This window comes from Cryptomeria japonica, chromosome 10, assembly GCF_030272615.1.
Source record: "Cryptomeria japonica chromosome 10, Sugi_1.0, whole genome shotgun sequence".
Classification (NCBI taxonomy): domain Eukaryota; kingdom Viridiplantae; phylum Streptophyta; class Pinopsida; order Cupressales; family Cupressaceae; genus Cryptomeria; species Cryptomeria japonica.
Genome location: NC_081414.1, coordinates 920,740,365 through 920,763,041, shown reverse-complemented (window position 1 = coordinate 920,763,041; position 22,677 = coordinate 920,740,365). Strand labels below are relative to the sequence as shown.

The following is a 22,677-nucleotide window of genomic DNA, read 5'->3' as shown; positions in this document are numbered from 1 at the left end:
TGCCTTTAGCCTCAGAATATGTTTGGGGCTCGTGGATGCTGTGGATGTTGGCCATAAGTGCAAAGTTGACTGTATTTTGCTGCGTTCTCTTGCGGCAAACTGATCTATCCTCAAGAAGCTCATCATCATGAAGATCTCCTATTGTCTTGGCCTACCATTTAGGCTTGAGGGTAGAAGTACCAACATCTGGCATTGGAGGAACAACATCCCCTGGATTTGCCGGAACAAAGTCATCTAGATGCAAATCTTGTGGAAAATCAGGCGGTGCTGGATCGGTAGATTCCTCATCTTCAGAGTTAGAATGCTCTGAAGCCCTCCCATCATGGGAACCAAGAGGAAGACGAACACCAACATCTGAAGTCTTCATAGATGGAGTCACTGGACTAGGAGTAGTAGAGGGCATGAATGGACCAATAGTCTCATCAACCACAACATCACGACTGAAAATGAGATGATCTGTCTCCACATCAATCAACCTCTAGGCCTTGTGGTTGTCATTGTAACCAGGAAACATAAGTGTTTGGCTCTTTGAATCAAGCTTAGCACGCTTAGCGTCTGGAATCCATACATGAGCCATAGAACCAAAGACTTTCAAATGGTCCACTTTAGGCTTGTGTCCTGACCAGGCTTCTTCGAGAGTCATCTTTTTGACGGCATGTGTAGGTGACCGATTTAGAAGGTAGACTGTAGTGTAAACTGCTTCAGCCCAGTATTTCTTAGGAACATTTCTATGCTCTATCATTGAATGAGCCATTTCAGTAATGGTGCGATTCCTACGTTCAACAACACCATTCTGTTGAGGTTTGTATGGTGTGGTGAGTTGGCATTTAATGCCATGTGTAGCACAAAATGTAGAGAAGTCATTGGAACAAAACTCCCACCCATTATTTGACCTTAGAGTGACAATTTGAGAACTGGATGCTTTCTCAACTAAGGCCTTAAACTGTTTAAATGTACTGAACATATTTGATTTATATTTCAATTTTCAGAAAATACACCCACTTTTTACGACTGAAATCGTCAATAAATAACAAGTATCTCCAACCAGTAACAGATGGAGTGTTCATTGGCTCAGATACATCAGCGTGAACCAATTCAAGGACCTTGGAGGCTCGCCAAGAATCACCATCCGAGAATGGTGTCCGATGTTGCTTCCTAGCTTGACAGGCTGCACAAACTCCATGATTTTGAGGTTGGATCTCAGGTAGACTAGCAACCAAACTGTCCCGATATAACTTAGAGAGATAGTGAACGTTTAAGTGCCCATAACGTTGATGCCAAAGTGTTTTGATGTATGTACTCCTAGCAACCAAAGGATGCTCCTGAGAATCACCGGAATCAACAAGTCTATACAAACCATGATCCTCAAGTCCCATAGTGATTGTAGTACGAGTCTCCCTATCAACAATGTTGTAGGTGGACGAACTGAAGATAACATCTAATTGAGGAGAATGCCTCATGATCAGGTTGACAGAAAGGAGATTATGTTCCATTCCTGGAACATAGTAGACATCAAGAAAAATTAAATATCTACCTCTTGAGTGAATCTGGACAGTGCCCTTACCAGCAATTGTGTCATCTTCTCCTCCTTCGAAGATTATTGAATCTGAGAATGGTTCTAATTTTGTGAACCAATGTCGACGATGAGTAAAATGGTGCGAAGCTCTTGAATCAATATACCAGGCAGAAGAGTGTACTTGATCTGTTGTTCTCTTGGCCATAAAAGCATAGAAAGCAGATTCTTTCTGCTCGTAGTGTTCGGCAACATTTGCTTTTTGTTGAGACCCTCTCTGCTTCTTTTGTTTCGAAGCCAAACGAACTCGACACTTGGTCTTCATGTGACCAAACTTATGACAATAATTGCATTGAATGTTCTTCTTCTTGCCGTCTCGAGAAGAACTAGAGCTTTTTGACTGAGAAGATTGAGCCTTCCCTTTGTTCTTAGCAGAAGATTTGGCAGAGAACGCTTGCTCGGTGGAGGTGGAACTGGTACTGCTTCCAAACTGCTGCTGCCACCAATCTTGCTATAAAAGCTTGTTACACAGATCGGAAAACTTCAAATTGACATCAGTGGAAGTGATATTGAGCGTTTCGATGAAATGCTCATAAGATCCGAGCAAACTCTTCAAAGTGATGACGACCATGTCCTCTTCCTCCATTGTGCAACCAATCACCTCAAGTTGGTCACGGATGTCCTTGATATTGGTCAAGTGATCTTGCAGAGGTGTCCTTTCGTCCATCATAATCGAAAAGAGCATGTTCTTCAGAAAGAATGCTCGGCTCTTGTTAGAAGTTTCATGGAGACTCTTCAAATGATCCCATATCTCCTTCGCAGTTTTGTCGGATGGTACCTGAGGTAGCTGCTCATCGGTGACAAAGAGTTTAATGAGCATGACGGCTTGCTGGTTGCGTTCATCCCATTTGTCCTGATCTTTTTCGACAGTGTCTGGACGTTGAGATGTGCCTGGAACAACTGCATCAAGACATCGATACTCAAAAATCGTCAACATACGTTGCTTCCAGGTGTTGTAGTTGTGGCCATTGAACTTCTAGCTTCTTTTGAGCATTATATTCGTTAGAGATGCCATCACGTACCTTGAGGTTGAGTTGGTGAAGACACGAATGCATGAAAACCAGAAGATGAAAACAGAGGGTTTTTAGAGACAAATTCTGTAGGTCTTGCAAGTTGGATTCTGAAGCAGAAATTGAAACCCTAGCACAGTTTTCAAGGCAATTTTTTTTGGAAGACCTAGAAAAAATCAACAACCTAGTTGAGGTTTCGAAAAACCCCCCAAAAATGGAATGTAGATTTTTTAGCCACGGAAAACACAAAGGGTTAAATAGAAACCCTAGTCGATAAAAGTTTTGAAGCCAAAAAAAATATTTTTATTTAGGCCGCCTAAAATAAATAACCCTAGATGCGAAAAGTGATGCGTTTTAATAAAAAAATCGCACAGGAAGCCCTTCTAGAAGACAAAACGCTGTGGAAATGATTGTCGATCACGAAAAAATCGCACTACAAACAGTCGACAGACACAGACCCGCGAAAAATGCGCGGAGATTAGACGCGTGGGGTTTTTTTCTGTTGCGATTTTGCTGTTAAAATTGTGTTAAAAACACAGACATGGGTAAAAAAAAATGGTTGCTGAAAAAATAGTTGCGCAAAAAAAAACGCGCGCATGGCAAAAATGCGGGCAAAATACAGTCAAGAATAGCAATTTTGCAGAAAAAAAAAAAGTCACAAGAAAACCAAAAAAAATTATGATTTTCAGACTCTGCGAGGACGCACTAGGGCAAACAGAAAATCTTAAATGGGTTTGGGAGAAATTTCAAAAATATTACATAAACTAGAATTTTCGAAAAATTCCTTTATCCTAGCTCTGATACCATGTGAAAATCAGAGATGATTCATTGGTAAAAACTTTTCGTATTAACAGGAGAAGGATTACATTATATAGAAGTTACAAAATACTGTAGCTATTAATTAACTACCTACTTCTAACTACTTGTTACTGTAGACATTTAAGATGTCTAACAGTCAGTTACATTATTGACCATTAACACTAATAATATAAAATATTATTCTAACAAGTTCTCCATAGAACATTGAGTCTGGAATTAGCCTACGGGAACCTAGGAATAGGCTAATGGGAAGCCAAACTGACTAAGTGCAAGAAGGGGAAATTACAAAAGTGAATGGGACAAGGGAGATTTTTGCAGAAGATTGGGGTCACAAAATTGTGCAGAATTTGTGAACAAGAAATTAATCGCATGCCTAGGGTTTAAATATGTGAAAGCCAAAGGCCACTAATCGCATCATTTACATGAGATCATTAATGCACCTAAAAAGGAAGACTTTACCTTAATCAAGGCAATATTAGGTTTAAGGAAAAGATGGATGACCTCCTTGTAAAAAATTCTATCTACAATTATTTGGGGTCTCTTTGAATTTGGTTGACCCTCTTGGCATAGTTGCCCTTCTTGGTAAATTAAATTAATTATTATTTTTATGAGTCCAACCTCCTTTGAGAAGGCCAACCCTCTTGGGTGAAAAGGCATGATTTGGGTATAAATAGAAGATGAAGTTGAGGTAAAGAAAGAAAGTAATTAAAGTAATATCTTTCCACTTAAAAGCAGATTTTAGAAGAAGAAAATATATGTGAAGAAGTTGCAAGCAAAATTTATGGAGACTCAAATGATTATCATCCATTGAAGAAGCAATATTCAAGAAGGCAACAAATTTGCTTGTTTGGAAGTTGGTGCCTCCTAATGGAAGAGATTGGTGTCTCTTGCTAAGTTCGCATTTAGTAGCGAGGATTGATGTCTCCACTAGGTTGGTGCCTACAAAGATTTGTAAGAATAATTTATTTTTGTGGCTGAATTTTGACAATAGTCCTTTGTAGTTTCCTTTGAAAGGGCTTCCATGTAAATCTTGTGTTTCCTAGTTGTTAGATCTTGTATGAATAATTTATCGTGATTGTTGAATTTTAATAAGTAAAAGATTATCTTATACTAAGTCAACCCCCTCTTTGTATAAGTGTGTGCTCATCAATCAAAATATTTTGGATCAAGATTCATAAAACCATTATCAATCTGATATTCCCAAATCTTATTGATGGAAAACTTGTCATTGATGTCAAAGCAATTTCTATGATTGCTTATATAGTTGCTTATATAGTCAATGATCTATATGTATATAGATATACAGTTGATGATTGGTCTTTATACAGTAATGAATCCTCAGATTGTTCTGTAGTATATGTGTTAACAATGGATACAATAAAAACTCTATATCTTATAATACAGATATCATATACAGGGAGTATACAGATATACAACAACAGATAGTGTCACTGTGCCAGATATTATACATATATATTATACCGAGATCATATCTTTGCAGATCAAAATTCAGATCAGTTTTTATGACAGATCATGGTTCATCACAATCAGCATATAATCACTTATACACAGCAGTGATACAAACTCAGTATACAAGACGGTATTATTAGTTACAGTAATGCCAGCAATCAGGATAATAACATTCATTAGAGAATACAAACATGTGGCGGTTCATACATATACAATACATACAGAGATTTTTATAACAGCAAGGTTAATACACGTAAGCAATGTTTGAAGAAAAGTCATTCTAAATCAACGAAGTATTAGACATAGCAATCTGTGGTGAAATAAAGACAGCAGTCGAAAATAAATAAATAAGACAAAAAAATTTAAAATAAGGGGCCCACCTCCTTATGCTGGAGCCCTCACTAAAAGACAAAAGTAATGGGGCCCACCTCCTTGTGTCAGTTCCCACTAAAAGACAAAATCTTCCTGCTGAAGAGAATGATAAAGGTGCAGCGTTTAAGTTTTCATAAAGGAAACAAATATTATTAAGAAAACCGATAGTCATATTTTACTTCTGATCAAAATCATAAACAAAGATAAGACAATGACTAATCGGTGGTCAAACAAAGGTAATTGGTGATCAAATAAAGTTTATCAAGGGTCAAACAAAGCTCTCAATAAACCAAAAAACACTTATCGATGGCTAAACAAAATCGTAACCAAATCAAATAGAATCGTCTTTAAATCATAACATTCAAATAAATCATAACCTATAGTTATGAATGGACATCATTGGTGATTGTTAAAAAGACACGATCTTTGTCAAAAGGTATATAAGAGTTATATAAAGAGAACGATAGAAAAGAGACGGAGATGGGAGATATAGTGTGCTGTGTGTTGTATGATACGTATATGCTGAAGAAAATTCAGTTGTATTGTGAGAAAATAAAGTGGATATATGATGAGTGAAATATCAATCAAACATATACAGGTTTGCATATGAAGCAGAAGACATATTAATGATGATAAAAGAGAAGTGTATGCAGATACAGTGAGTGGATTATACAGTGTTTTACGCAGATCTGAAAGAAGACTATAAGAGGATCATTTGTGGGTATCTAAGGAATATATGTGAAAGAAAATATTCAGATTTACACAGCAGACTTAATAATCATATATCAGATTTAGAAGTGAAGACTGTGACTATTTTAGTAGCAGATTTTCTTCAGATTGTAGCAGATTTGAATTTGGGTGAAGTTGGTGCTTTAGGCTTGTGGGTGGGTGCTCACTAAATCAAAATTGGGGAGTTGGTGCTTCATCAAAGGGGTTGGTGCCTCTTGTAAGTTGGTGCTTACGAAGTTAAGGAGTTGATTCTTCTTGTGGGTTGGTGCTCACAAATCAGATTAGGGGTTGGTGCCTCTACAAGTTTGTAAAAGAAATCTGTTAAGAACTTATCTACCGTGGTTTTCTCCCAGTTGGGTTTCCACGAGAAAATTTGTGTCTCTTGTGTTTCTTGCAAATGTGTATGATTATTTAAATAGCTGCATAGTTTGATATCATTTTAAATAATTGAAAAGAATTTAATAAACTGATTCACCCCCCCCCCCCCCCCCTCCCAGTTTATTTGAGTGCTCTTCACTTGTCAGTTTCACCATACAATTTTTCGAAAGTCTCCGAACCCTCCTTAGGTGTTTTGCATGTTTGAACATGAAATTATATTTTAAAAGAGAGTAATGAACATATACATCCAAATGTTTTCTCATGGCTGATCTCCCATTTTGCCTTTCCTTAGGATTGATAGGTTGAGAAATTTTTTCCTTTAGATAGCCTAGATAACCCTTTCTCGTGAGATAGTTCCATACTGATTTTCTCCATGAAACATAATTATATGGAGTTAGGAGCTCAATTTGAGATTTCCCCATTTCAAGAATGCACAACAAACAAAAGAAAGCAATCAACCACCACAAGAATACTCCCCAAAATTACTCAATCAAGAATCTCCCTAGCAATATATGATCTTGGCACATTATGCTTAGTGAGGTTATTGGTGCCACTTGCCAAAAACAAGCAAACTTGATTATATTACACACAAATGCCAAATTTGACCACAATATCAAATTACAATTTATAGACAAAATGTTATTGTAGGAGTGAGGATAGAGCCTCAAAAGTTCTGAAAATGGGTATTGCTCAACAACATATATGAGAACCTGCAATTTTTAGGAGGGAGCACCAAAATCAAAAACCAATCGCACCTCTGTGAAGAAAATTAAATGTTGCCCCAAATAAAAAACAATTGCTTGCAAAAAGGTCTTGAGCTCGAGCTATGGCCTCGTGAAGTTGGATTGCCAAAACAAAAGTGCCAACAGTGAAGGGGAGCAAATTTGAAAGGGCTTGCTGATGTCATGTTAACATTGACAATGAATATTCTTAGGTTTGTTGGAATATACCACTCATTGGAATATGTTATATTCTGTTATGTAGTCGAAATACTCTTTTTACTACGCCAAAATATCCATGATGTGTTGGAATATTCTCTAGCTTATTTTCTTGCATGAAATATGCTCTCTAGATGGAGTATTGCATTGATTGGTCAGTGGCAGTTGCTATCGTGTGGGACGTGGTGCCTGTGTAGTGGACTGATACCTTGTTATGCTTGTGCATGGCATGACCTCCCTGCATAAGCTTGTTATATATATTTTTTTTAAATTTTCAATGTTTTGAAAAATATTTAAAAACAAAAATTATTTTTTATTTTGCACCGTTGCAGCACTTGCGCTTGCACAAGTGTAATTATGACGGTAATATGGTCGTATAGATGATAGTATAGTGAGGAGAGCCAATTTTTTTTTAAGGGCTTGACACTGAGTGCTCAAACTCATTGATTTGATAGTCAATCTTAAGGTTCTTGGACCTTTTGGGTGCAATGACAATTTGATTTGACCCAAAATGCTCCAAAATTGCAGCTACCTTTTGGATTTGAGAACCACTTTCCAGCTTGAAACCCTTGTAGATCTGACCTCAAAAGTCTGTTTTGGACAAATCAAAAGGGAAAATTGATTTTCTTGGGCACTTTGAACTCAATGGTGGGCTTAAATTTGCACCAATAAGCTCCAAAATGAATCTGCAATACAAAGTCACAAAGAGTAAACCCCCCAAATCTGGTATTTCAGTCAAGTTTTCCTGATTCTCTCAATTGTCATTCAATGCAAGAGAAGAGCATACTCAAATTTTTAAGATCCACCAAGATTTACAACCAAGATCTCTCAATTAAGATTAACAAGAAGCTATCCCACAAGCTCTGATATTATATAAGAGTTGGTATATATGAAATGATATTTCAATGTTTAACAAAGGAGATTAGAGCTCCTTAAACAGAGAAATTAGAAACAAAGTTTCTAAAATAGAAACAAAAGACGATAAGAAAATATCTTAAACTAACCAACTAAATGACCGTTATAGAAACTTTACATAATTATTTAATACCCTCCTGTAATGGTCATTCTACTAACTACCCTACAAAAGACTGGACATAATTTGTAGGTCTTTTGGCCATGGATGCATTGAAGGCTGCCCCCTTCTCCCCAGAATGCTTTGCGACATGAGCCTTCCCAAACCCTCCTTGGTTCTATAGAACTTCTAGATATAACCAAGATTACCACAATTTGTCAACCACAATCCTTCCAACCTGATGTTGGGTAACAAAGCCATCCCTTCCTTTATCCAGAGACACTAGGATCAACTTCTCAAAAACTTCGATTTTTGTTGACAAAAAAATGACAAAAAATTGAAACCACAATTTTGTGGAAAATTCGTCAAACCTTCGATGCGATGCTGAAATCACACATGATTTTGTGGAAAAATTTGTCAAAAACCTTCGTTCTGTAAAAAAAGGGTAAAAACCTTCATTTTTGTGGAAAACTAGTGAAAAACCCCAAAACAACACATCATTATTTTTTGTGGAAAAAAAATCAAAATGCTCTCAAGCAGAGAAAGAACCCACGATTTTTGTGTGAAAAATTTGTGCAAAAAACAAAAATCCATGATTTTAAGGCAAAAATCATGCAAAAGCAGGTCCCGTAGAAACAAAAAATCCCATCGTGTGTAGCAAAGGCTTGTAAGGACCCATGAATTCTTCAAATAAATTGTGTAAAATATTTGCAAACCCCAGTCGAGCTTGCAGGAACACTAGTTTGCAGCCAAAATCCAAAACCCTAAATGTAGAGAATCACCTAGAACATGCCAAAAAATCTCACATGAAGTACACCAGTTGTGTGGCTCTGTGAAATTCGTTGTTGTAGAACATCTTGTGAAAAGAAAACCTCAGGCGTGCAAAACTATTAGGTGATGAAAAAAGGTCCACGTCTTTTCGTGTGCAATAGACCCTCTCTACTAGTTGTGGATGTAAAATACCATTGTGTGCGCAAAAATACTTCCAAAAAGTCGTGAAAAAAATCTGCAAACAAGTCGCGCGATAAATCTCTTGATTTTTCATACAAAATCATTGAAATCCGTGATTTTTTTTTTCAAGAATCCTTTGCATGTGATTTCACACACCCAAAGTAAAAAAAACTTTTGTGATTTTCTAGAACCCTCAAAAATCCTTGATTCACTGTAATGTTCCCTATTTATACACTGTCAATTCCCAAGAGCAATATCTATGTTACTACCTTTTATCACTATTAATTGAGCATAACTGACTAATTCTTTGTAATATAACTTATGATACCATTAAAACCATGCCTAAACCCAAACCAATCTGACCCCATTCCTAGAAGAGGGTTTGGCTGCCTAGGGCACCTGACATCACCTCTTAATGTAGGGACATTACAGTCCGCCCTTCCAAATTTGAATGTCCTCAAGCAATGTCGAATTTCATTTTCTTAAACTAAGTCATCTACCAATATGAATCAAAAACACAAAGCATACACATGGATATTTGCAAACACAAAGCATACATGTGAATACACATATTGCTAGATTTCTTCTTATTGACTAGAATGATTTATTGATTCATCTTTACCTTGCAGGATGGTAGGATCATAGCTCTGATACCATTTGTAATGTCTCCTATTTATACATTGTCAATTCCCAAGAGCAACATCTATGTTACTACCTTTTATCACCTATTAATTGAGCATAACTAACTAATTCTTTGTAATATAACTTATGATGCCATTAAAACCATGCCTAAACCCGAACCAATCTGACCCCATTCCCAGAAAAGGGCTTGGCTGCCTAGGGCGCTTGACACCACCTCCTTAATGTAGCCCAGATTACCGGAACTCAGTCCATTCACCCTTGGGGTCTGCAGGCCAGATTTTGGGAGGAGTCCTTTCACTCTTGGGGCTTTCTATTGAAGTGGTTTTACTCTGCCCTTCCCTAGCAGCATCCATCTCCCTTGGGGAATAGAAGGATTAGAATAGATTTATGACCTAGAACAAAGTTATGGCAATATCACTTTGTACTGTGGATGTATATTATGACTGTCATACATATTGCAGTCTATATTAATATTACTATTAAATTCTGGATAAGAACATTACCAGGCTTCATATATTAAACATATATATTAAGCACATCCCCATGCATACCACCAAGACCAAGGATGTTACTGCCTGTAACTTAGTAACAGTTCTGATCTAATCTGATCGATGGTGATGTCACTAGATGCTTTTGATTCCTTTCCTTTATATCTCTCATTGTGAGGGAGAGGTTACACCTCTTCATCATGTTTGCCCTTTGGCAAGAGACACACCCTTTCACCATTAGCACCCTTTGAAAGGGACACAACCTTCCACAATCAGATCTGCACTTCTCATTCCCAAATTCTCGCCCCCATCAAATGAGGTTCTCTTCTCCCTTTTAAATCTCACGTTCATGCCTTTTGACCATTCATTAACTTTGATCGAATTTTAATTTTATTTAATTATATTCTTTTATATCTTAATTTAATTTTTATTTTTATTGTTTTGTATTTTAATTTTTTTTTTATTATTAAATAATATTTCAAAGTAGGGACATTACATTCACTTCAAAAAAAATTAACCCTTGAATCTGCAAAAGAATAATCTGCGATTTTTCAAAACCTTTTGTGAATTCAAAGAAAAAATGAACCCTCAAATATTATCAGTTTTACTATATAATTTTTCAAATGTCTGCCAACCCTCCTCAGGTGTTGTGCACGTTTCGACATGAAATTGTAATTTAAAAGGGGCTAATGAACATATACATCCAAATGTTTTCTCATGGTTGAACTCCCATTTTGCCTTTTCCTTAGGATCAATAGGTTGAGAAATTGTTTCCTCTAGATAGCCCAGATAACCTTTTCTCGTGAGATAGTTCCATAATGATTTTCTCCATGAAACATAATTATATGGAGTTAGGAGTTCAATTTGAGATTTCCCCATTTCAAGAATGCACAACAAACAAAAGAAAGCAATCAACCACCACAAGAATATTCCCCAAAATTACTCAATCAAGAATCCCCCTAGTAATATATGATCTTGGCATATTACGCTTAGTGAGGTTATAGGTGCCACTTGCCAAAAACAATAAGTGGACTTGATTTTATTAAATACGCATGCCAAATTTGGCCATAAAATCAAATTACAATTTTTAGACAAGATGAAACCACTTTTATCACAGCATTGCAAAGTACAGGAAAAATTATGCACTTTTAAAAGAAAATCTCATCATAGTTATGAGGACAGAGCCTTGGAAGTTGCCAAAATGGGTACTGCTCAACATCTATGAGAATTTAGAAGTATAGTGAGGAGAGCCAAAATTTTTTTTAAGGCTTGAGGCAAAAATTTCAAATTCATTGATTTGATAGTCAATCTTAAGATTCTTAGGTCTTTTGGATGCGATGACAGTTTGATTTGACCCAAAATGCTCCAAAATTGCTGCTACCGTTTGGATCTAAGAACCACTTTCCAGCTTGAAACCCTTGTAGATCTGGCCTCAAATGTCTGTTTTTGACAAATCAAAAGGCAAAATTGACTTTATTGGACCCTTTGAACTCAATGGTGGGCTTAAATTTGTAGCAACAAGCTCCAAAAGGAATCTGCAATACAAAGCCACAAAGAGGAAAACCCCCAAATCTGGTATTTCTGTCAAGATTTTCTGATTCTCTCAATCATGAGCATACTCAAATTTTTAAGATCAACCAAGATTTACAACCTAGATCTCTCAATTAAGACTAACAAGAAGCGATCTCACAAGCTTTGATACCATATAAGAGTTGGTATATTTGAAATGATATTTCGATGTTTAACAAAGTAGATTAGAGCTCCTTAAATAGAGAAATTACAAACAAAATTTCTAAAATAGAAACGAAAGATGAAAATAAAATATCCTAAACTAACTAACTAAATGACCATTATAGAAGAATTACATAATTATTCTAATACCCTCCCTTAATGGTCATTTTACTAATTACCCTACAAAAGACTTGACATAATTTGCAGGTCTTGTGGCCATGGATGCATGGAGGCTGCCCCTTTCTCCTTAGAATGCTCTACGACATGAGTGTGTTGAGACCTCCCTGGTTCTGCAGAACTTCTAGATATGACCAAGATTACCACAATCTGTCAACCACAATCCTTCCAACCTTATGTTGGGTAACAAAGCCATCCCTCCCTTTATCCAGAGACACCAAGATGGGCTTCTCAAAAAACTTTGATTTTTGGTGACAAAAAATTGGCAAATTATTGAAACCAAAGAAGCAAAACTATGCAAAAAATTGCGATTATACCCGACTAATTGTTGATCGCGGGCCTGGCCGATCAATTCCTTGAAAAAATCGCGATTTTTTTTGGTCAACGAAGTCAACGATTTTATCGGGTGTAATCCTGAAAAAATTGGAACAGTTGCGCACGAGTAGTCAAGGGAAAATCGCCAGTGCAGAACAAAAAACCCACAAAACCCTAAACGGTGCAAAAAAAAAAAGGGTGAATTTTTTTTATAAGTATGCTGCGTGAAGGGTTTTAGAGGCAGAATGTGGACGACGGGAGCCATTGATAGGAAGAAGAGCTAGGTCGAATGCCATTGCCAGGTTTTTTTTTTTACCAAAATAGCTCTGGTTCTTTTTTACGAAGATTCATATAAATTTCGATGCCATTTTTTAAATGCATGAATACTGTTCGGATATACACATAAAATTATACATTTTTTAAAGTAATATTCTGATTTATTACAGAAAATTATACACAAAAAATTCATTTTGTCTATAATAAATTATATACACAGCAAATTTAAATCGCATGAATATTGTTAGGATATTATATTTTTCTGTGTATATAATTTATTATAGACAAATTAAATTTTCCGTGTATAATTTTCTGTAATAAATCATATTATTTTTCTGTTAGGAAATGCCATAAAATATTTTTAAAAAGTAGTTTTTGATTGTTTTTCTGCAATTTTTTACCTTTTTTTGGAAATCCGATTTTTTCCCGTTTTTGTCAAAAAATCTTATACTTTTGTTTTGCTGATTAATTCCCCAAACAATTATTGCTTCCATGATTGAAACCACGATTTAGTGGAAAAATTGTAAACCCTTGATGCGATGCTGAAATCACATGATTTTGTGAAAAAGTTTGTCAAAAATCTTCGTTTTCTAAAAAAAGGGTAAAAAACTTTGTTTTTGTGGAAAAATGGTGAAAACCCAGAAAACAACACCCATCATGATTTCTGTTTGGAAAGAAATCATAAAACCCTCTAGCATATACAAAACCCATGTTTTTTGTGTGAAAAAATCGTGCAAAAAATGAAAACCCATGATTTTAAAGCAAAAATCGTGCAAAAACAGGTCCCCTAAAAACAAAAAGTCGCATTGCATGCAGTAGATGTGAGAAAGTACCCATGATTTGTTCAAACAATTTGTGCAAAACATTTGAAAACCCTAGTAGAGCATGCAGGAACACTAGTAGGAGGAAAAACGCTTTAACATTGCAGCCAGAAGCCAACACACCAGATGTGGAAAATCTACAAGAACACGTAGAAAGCTCTCATGTGAAGTACACCAGTCGTGCAGCTTTGTGAAATGTCTCTGCAGAAAGTCACATGAGAAAATCCTCACGTGGGCAGAACTATCAGGTGATGAAAAAAACTCCACGTTTTTTTGTTTGCAACTGACCCTCACTACTAGTTGCAAATGTTAAAAACCGTCGCATGCACAAAAATATTGCTAGAAATTTGTGGAAAAATCTACAAACAAGTCACGTGATAAACCACGCGATTTCAACCCACTCGATTTCACAATATACCTGCACAATTTTTTAGACAATCACTGATCTGTGAAAAAAATAATTCAGATTCCAGAAACCCTCTGCACATGATTTCACATACCCAGAGAAAAAAAAATCTTCTATGATTTTCCAGAAACCTCAAAAATCTGCGATTCAGTTTAGAAAAAACGAACCCTCAAATTTGCAAAAGAACAATCTGTGATTTTTCAAAACTTATTTGAATTGAAAGAAACCTTTTGAATTTCACCCATGATTTTTTTATAAAAAAAGACAATTCAAAAAAGTTTCTGAAAAAATTCTAGGTAGAAGCCATGATGTAAAAAAAATAAAAATTCATGAAAAAACTTAGAGCAACCTATGCTTTGATACCATTAAATGATATTCCGATGTTTAACAAAGGAGATTATAGCTCCTTAAATGGAGAAATTATAAACAATGTTTCTAAAATAGAAACGAAAGACGAAAAGAAAATAGTCTAAACTAACTAACTAAATGGCTATTATAGAAACGTTACATAATCATTTTAATAATATGATTCTCTATACCATGCAAATTGGGAATATTTCAAACTTGACATTTTCATTGTTCAATGTGAAATTGTTAATGTTCACTTCAAAATTTAGTAGTTTTTAAGTTTTACTAATTTGCCAAAGTTTCATTTGTAATTCATGTACATATTTTTATAACTATTTTTTCAAGTACTATATGTATATCAGTGGTATCCCCCCATTGCCACTCCACTGCCGCCCCCTCGACGTCCCTTGGTGTCTCCAAATTTAGGTCCTTGGTCCCCTCATCCCCAAAAGCCATCCCCATGTCCCGCTGTCGTGAAACTCCATGGAACTATGGTATTTACATATGGGAAACCTGTATACATATAAGCTAAACATATTGCAATAGAATTTACTTTTTCATATGCTATCTTCCATCTATCATTAATATATGTCTATCTACCTCTGCCTGCCTATTCTTAATTTATTTCTATAGTCCCTTGTTTGATTCCACCTATGTATATGCATACAGAGTAGACTGATGTAGAATAAATGAATATAGCTTACACATTAATTATAATGGATGCCTTCCTCATTTCCTCCTATGAGGAAATGTCTCAATTTTAATTGATGAATCAAAACCTCCTTGTAGATGGAAAGATGAGCTATGAGAATGGTATTTGGTGAGGCAATGGAGTCCCCAGATGGATAAAATTGAACTGTTGAATGAGAGATGTTGGAATGTCTAGGAATGAAATAGCTCAGATGCCAAAAAAAGCTCACATGGAGATCCAAGCTGTGAAAATTGATGACCTACTAGGAAGGAGATTTTCACGTTAAGGAGATAGTATTGTAGTGCAGAGAGGTTTCAATACAGTACATGGAACTAGATTATAAAAGTTGCTAGCAAAGCTGGCGGGTGATCCCTGTAATGTCCTGTTTTAGGAAAATTAGGAATTATGGGACAATTACCTTGAATTCTCTGTTCATGCTATGAATTGCAATGTATGAAATGACTTAAAACTTGTTTAATTGCAAGAATATAAATAATGATAATGTTATTTCAAGAATAATGATTAATGTCAGTACTACTGCTATCTTGGATTATACAATTAGATGATCTAACTTAGTACAGCAATATGATATTTGCTATATCTGATATGACCTTATAAAATATGCTGATAAACTTTCCCTTTCATCTATTTTGATGAAGGATAAAAGATTGGATAACAAACCAATGCTGTCTCTGATATGATCTTAGGAATTATGCATTAGGATATTCCAATCTGCAATGAGCTCTTCCTGATTTAACGATGTCAATTATGCGGTAAACCTCTTCCACTGATAATGCTGATATGAAATGCTGTGTCTGCTTCTAATCCTTCAAATCATGCAAACGATAATACTTGCTGTGTCTGATATGTTAATACACTTATGCAATTCTGAAAATACTGATATCACTTATAGTGATATGTTGCTGTTTCTGATTGGGAGATGTATGCTTGCAACAATGGATGAAGGTGCTGTTTCTGATATGAATATATATACATGCAACTGAAGGTGCCAAAGGCAATAATGCTCGAATGAGCATATCCAAATACGATGGAAGTAATAAACAAAAACAATATTCGACGATTCTCCAAATGATTTAGATCTACCTTAAATATCTTCCATATGTTCCTTACATAAGATTGTGACTCTTCAATGTGAAAACTATTATTGAAAGGTTGTCTCTTTTCTTTATTTTTATTAATTTGTGTGTTAACTAAGTATAACTGATCCCTTGTAATCGCACTTTTTGATAATTCCTTTAAACATTAACTAAACTTTATTAATGTTTGGTTTTTGTTTGTCCACATCAATCCTTGTCTCAAACGATTTGTCTTCAAGTGCTAAACGCCAACCTTTAGCTCCTTCTTTTTCTCTTTTAGCTCACCTTGTTCCTGTGCTGGCTGAGGCTTGTATTTTTGTCTCTTTCTGCAATTGTGTAACGCCCCGCCAAGGAACCTTAGAGGATCAAACCAAACTAACTCAATTAAGAGGTGAAATATTTTTTTTTAAAAAACATTTTGATGTGAAACCAAATGCAATGTTCTAGTTAGAGATAACTTTATAAACTTAAATGCAGATGCGGAAGAAATAATGCTAAACTATCCTCTAAGGTTCCCTAACGATGTTACTTAACAATTCACAAAACATAAAGGAATCTATATCTAATCATAATTGCCAATTTAACCATCCATTAAGAAACGAGCATTAATGAGAAAGCTGACATATACTAAATGATTCATTTTAGGACCCAAATCCAAAATGTTCCTCTAATGCCTTGAATTGATAAATGATTAGCATGCATTTAATCCAAGCTACACAATAACACCATGACAATTTCTATCAAGTCAAGTCCATCCTATAAACATCACGATACATGCTACATAGAATTCTTACCTATACTTAGGCATGCAAACACTATATTTTCCTAAACATAGGGAAACAATTCATCTTTCAACATACTAAAGCTATCAAGCATAATCATAGCACAACACAAATCATCTTTTATATACATGGCATCATCAATAAGGAGGAGTAAATGCATTTTCATGCAGTTCTGTAAATATGATCATCCATATAATTAATACTATCTTTTATCTCCAAGAAAACACCAGAAATCACAGGGGCAATGCAGGGCCACATAGAATCAAATCAACAATTACTTTCAAAAGAGATAGCACCAAGAAGCACAGTCAAATAAATTCCAGGGTCTTCATGACCTTTTCCAAAGCATGCATCCAGGAAAGCAAACATATAGACCAAAAGCATTATAACTAACTTGCCACAACAACACAACATACAAAACTATGGGCAGTAACATTAACCAGAGATTCCAGTGTAGAAACTTGGGCTTTGGTACCAGATGTAATGCCCTGCCAAGGAACCCCAGAGGATCTAACCTAACTAACTCAACTAAGAAGAGAAATATTTATTTAACCATCTTATTGAGCATTGAATTAGGATTCTCATTAAGATGCTTAAAAAAATATCTCTTCTTAGTTGAGTTAGTTAGGTTAGATCCTCTGGGGTTCCTTGGCGGGGCGTTACAAATTGTTCTTTCTTAAATTCGTATTCTGTGCACTCAGTTTTGTCTTTTCTCAAATTTGTCCTTTTATGAATAGGGTCAACCAGATTAAGAGTTCAAGTTGAATAAGAATTCTGTGACTTCCTTTCTAAATTTGTCTTTTTCTGAGAGGATTAAGCTGCGATCACCTTTAAACATATTAAAACATGTTGATAATTGCATCTATTATTGTTTATATTGATTGTATTTAATCAATGTAATCAATGGTAGGGTCATGATCTTGTATGTGTAAAATGGTTGCTAGCAAGGTCATCATACGACAATATGTGAGCTTTGTAGGTTGGATGCTTGCAAGTCTTTATCTCTAGATGGATGGATAACATATCAACTTGATCTATTTTGCTTCTAACTATCAACTTGCTATGCATATCTACCTCTACTAATTTTAACTAGATATGGGTGGTCAAGGTTTGCCACTCCCTTGACCACAAATTGTTTATTGTTGGCTAACTCTCTAGGTTAAAGATGGGGACATTGCAATCCCCATCTTAAGAGCAGAGTCCATGGGAGACAATGAAGTAGGAAGAAATGATGCCATCATTGAAGTTGTGAAGAATACATCTTGTAAATGTGAGGAAGGTTGCTTTGGCTCAGGAGCCACTATCAACTGAAGAAGGGGATGAGTAGTATTAAGTTTATCATCAGTTCACTCAATTTCAAATTGGTTCTAAGAAGAAGAGTGGAGGGCATTCAGCTTTTATTGTTAGTGAGGTAGGAAATTACTGTGTGGTGTTGATTGTGTGGTGTTGATTGTCTATATGATTGCAACCACTGGAGTATGTAACAGGGTGCTGAAGTGGTGGTGAAAAGACTGGCTCACTAGGGGAATTTATTGTGGAAGATCTTTAGTCTTTGAAACATTAGCTTCACCATAGGTTGTGTGGCTTGTCATATGAGGAGTGCATGGTGCCTTGTTAAGATGGTAAAGATCCTGTGGAGATGGTAATGAAAGAAAATTATTGGTTTCCTTGACGATAGAAGGATTAAAGATGACAAGATTAGATGTTTAGACCAAGCCAAGTTGCTTCACTGAATCATTGTGGAAATGTATGATTTAGTTTGATGTCTACTCAATAGCTAGAGCATGCTTCTCATCTGCTGCATAGTTTTGAATCGAAATCCATTTTGTTGTTTTTGTTGTTGTGGACTTATAGAAACTTTCAGAAACAATGCCTGCCATTAGGATTTGATACCAATAATATGGCTGAATAGCAACTGCAATGCCCTTTTCTACTCAATAGCTAGACCATGCTTATCATCTGCTGCATAGTTTTGAATCGAATTGCATTTTGTTATTTTTGTTGTTGTGGACCTATAGAAACTTTCAGAAACAGGAATGCCTGCCATTAGGATTTGATACCAATAATAAGGCTGAATAGCAACTGCAATACCCTTTTCTGAATGTCTATTTACACAAGAAAATCCTGTATGTATAGGCTAAAAATATTATAATACTTAAACTTCCACTAACCAACTTTCAGCTTTTCACCCACTTAAATTTTTTATCTAGCATTTCTATTTGTCTACCTACTATATTTATTTGTATCTTAGTAATTACACTAACCCATTTGTATATGGATTAGACTGATGTAGAATAAAAATATAACTAGCATGGAAATTATAATGGATGTCCTCTTAATAGCAGATGGCCTATATATTTCAAGTCCTATACTACACATCCCTTGATGTGGACATCTTCACCTCCTCTGAAACTAGGGGCACTGACACTCTATTACAGTAAAGAGAGCAGGGTTAACATGAAAGGTTAATGAAAAAAGAGGCTGGATAAATCAATGAGCTGATTGGTTAGTTGGTCTCTCCTTAACTTTGCCAAACTTTTATTCCGGAAGCCGGAAGGTGGTGGGTAGTTGGAATTAATAATACCCTAGAAGTGTACAAATGGCCTGATCATGGAAGGCTGAGGCTATTGGTCAATGAGCAGGAAAATGTGGAGATGGCTTTACAACCTACTAGGATTTGTTGAAAGAATTAGAGGCTTCTAACATTCCAGTTGTACGGAAAAATCACACAAAATTTTTGTATCCCTCAGGGATCTATGTTCTTAGGGTCTGTCATTGAGGGAGAGTAACAAATGCACATTAATTTTGAATTTCTTTTCCTTAACATGCTTGATACATCAACGCTGGTTCTACTCCAGAGGCCTAGCAATGTCAAAGCAGTCACAATCTAAAAAGTTTGTAATATACATTTCATCATTTTTTGCAATTTTGCAGTAACAGGTATAGTGTTGGTGTCTCCAACTCATCACTTTTAATGCAGACAATAGGTCATATGCAATTTCAGCCTGGCTGGCGATTCAATTTTTATTTCATTCTGGTTGCATTACTTATGGCAATATGATGATCCATTGTTATGAACTCTCTAACTATTTCAGCAGCTATCTTATTGGCTGTGTCAAGAGAATATTTATTTGGTTATACTAAATTTGGCAGTATTTGGAATTTCTATTTTCTTTTTATAGTCAAATGGATGTATTCTTTGGGTGTTTTACTTTGTCATTCCCTAATTCCCTCACATTCTCATTCTGTTTCCCTCATGATTGCTTTTGCACACTTAGGGTTATAACTTATAGGTAACTCAGCAAAATCCATTTTGATTCTGGACCTTTCACAAGGTTGAAACCCATTGTGGGGAAGGGTGACTCTGTTTTTATAAGGGTTCTGTATGCCAAACTTGGTGTTTACCAGGCCAGGGCTGTAAAAGTACCTTTACCCCTTTTTTGATAATTTTTTTGGTGGTGTCCAGTCATTTCTCAACTCCATATCTCAGAGAATTTAGGAGTGTGGTTGTTGTGATGTGAGGGTCTCATAGAATTTCTCAACATTGAACAGTTAAGCATGCAACATATAAAACTTGAGTGATATATCTATCTACTATCATTGCTGTCAATATTGTCTCTAACAAGGTTCTAATGATGTCAATTGCTGGATGCTTAATCATGATTTTTACAGGGCGATAAAAAGCTAGATAACACAGAGGGGCTTTCAGGAGCAGAATTAGGCAGGCTTGTAGCTTCTCGTTGGACACGTGAAGATACAGACCAGAAAGTGGAAAATCATGACGAACATGACGAACATGATGAAAATGATGAATATGATGAAAGCGATGAAAAGATGGACAATAAGGATGGCAAACACCATGAAGAGTATGAGGACTATTCTTCTGAAGATGAGGAAGTTGAAAAGGAAAATGAGGATGAATATGATGAATCAGAAAACAAATATGATGAAGAGGAGAACACTGAGGATTACTCAGAGGCAGCATATTCTCCAGGTCTGTACAAACTTTTTCTGCACAACTCCATCTGGTATAATACTTTTCATGTACATGTGTGCATTATCCAAAAGTTGAAAGGTAAAACATTGGGAAGGGCACAATTCTTGTTAAATTAAAACTCCTTGATCTATATATTTCTTTATTCAATGGCCTGTGATTGTGTTTTGAGGTGATTTCACCTGCCAGGGATTTGAAAGTCTATAGGAAGCTATAACTATCCTACTTATTAGATTTTAGTGTTGTTTCCTTCTGAGTTTTATCTTCTTTGGGCTTAAAGAACTATCAACGTCGGCTACCCTTTCCTGGTGGGGTAAACTTTGGCAAAGTTTCCAATCCATTTTGAGAGCAGTTAAGCTATCAAGGGTTTCAGTAGACATGTCAGGTAAAATTTTCTGTATTCGTGGATGCTTTTTGGTTTGATGACTGGAGATTTTAGGAGGGACACGCCATGAAAACAAGTAAAGTGTTCATGAGGTGTTTATTTGATATTGCAGAAGCTGCCCGTGTCCGGAAGGATTACAATGATCTAAGTCACAAGCTATCGAAAATGCAATCACGGATTTCTAAATTGGAAAACAAGTTCAAGCAAGAATATGGTGAGTTTCAAATTTTAGCTGAGCAGTTTGCCAGAGACATGAAAAGTGTTCTTTACCTTCTAGCTAGTATTAGCAAATAGTATTATTAAGAGAGTTTATTCTTTGTTGCATTTTTAGGCAACGAGGGGGAGTTTTACACATTTTATGATCAATGTTTTGAACACAAAGAAAACAAGTATGGCCTCGATCCCTTTTTGAATGTATTGTAGCAAACTATTTTGGGGTTCTCATGTATTACCTTGTTTGTTTTGTTTCTTCCATTCCATTTTAATGTCAAATATGATGATTTTCTTTCAGGTATGTTTACAAGATATGCCCATACAAGCAAGCTTCTCAGGTGGAAGGCCATAGTACTACCACCCTAGGGTAGGCTTCTTAATGTTCCACTTGCTATTTTGATATAGTTATGAACTTATATGTGTTTTGTCTTGTTGCTTTATGTTTACCGTTTTGAAGGTGAATAGTAAAATATTTCTAGTCAATTTTGTTACTCAATAAGCTCTTTATGTAAAAGACTAAATTCTCCTTCGTTGCTTTTAGGACCTTCAGCAGTGTCTTTCAACCATACATGGTTGCTATTGCATGACAAGTAATTCAAATGCAAATCACAAAAATAATGTGTCATTTGAAATTTCTAATGTTGCCATAATAATTTTTTCCTTCTATTTCATATATGTCTTGAGGCATCTCTTAGAACATAGGGTTAAAGTAAGGTGACTCACAATGTTCCACAGGAATGTGCCCCCTGCTGCCCCCTAAATTCATGTTGTTTCAGAGGCAAGGGCATCTTGGGACTTTGGGGAAACATTCCTCTGCCATGCCACCACCATTGCTGGTAGAGATGGGACATTTTGGAGGCGTTCTTCTAATTTGGAGACTTAACGAAAATGTGAGGATGTTTCAAGGTTCTTTAGAGGAATTGTTGGTGTCCCTTGAACATATCAGAAATGCTTGGTCGCCTCCTATGTCAAATAGCTGAATGAGTGATTCTTTTAGACAATCAGATGTTTTTTGAAATTAGGGCCACCTGAACAAGTGATTCTTTTAGACAATCGGAT

The 22,677-nt window shown here is 35.8% G+C and overlaps 1 protein-coding gene across 2 annotated transcripts in view; it reads left to right on the top strand.

Annotated features, from left to right (window-relative positions):
• LOC131038333 (glucosidase 2 subunit beta) overlaps positions 1–22,677 on the top strand; it is a 132,874-nt gene that overhangs the window by 58,398 nt on the left and 51,799 nt on the right. Inside the window, exons 8-12 of one of the 2 annotated variants that reach the window (XM_059212880.1) lie at positions 20,699–21,020; positions 21,301–21,405; positions 21,518–21,619; positions 21,737–21,794; positions 21,917–21,985. In XM_059212880.1, coding sequence (XP_059068863.1) covers positions 20,699–21,020; positions 21,301–21,405; positions 21,518–21,619; positions 21,737–21,794; positions 21,917–21,985 — 656 coding nt within the window. The remainder of the gene's footprint in view (positions 1–20,698; positions 21,021–21,300; positions 21,406–21,517; positions 21,620–21,736; positions 21,795–21,916; positions 21,986–22,677) is intronic. The other variant, XM_059212881.1, reaches the window with a different exon arrangement.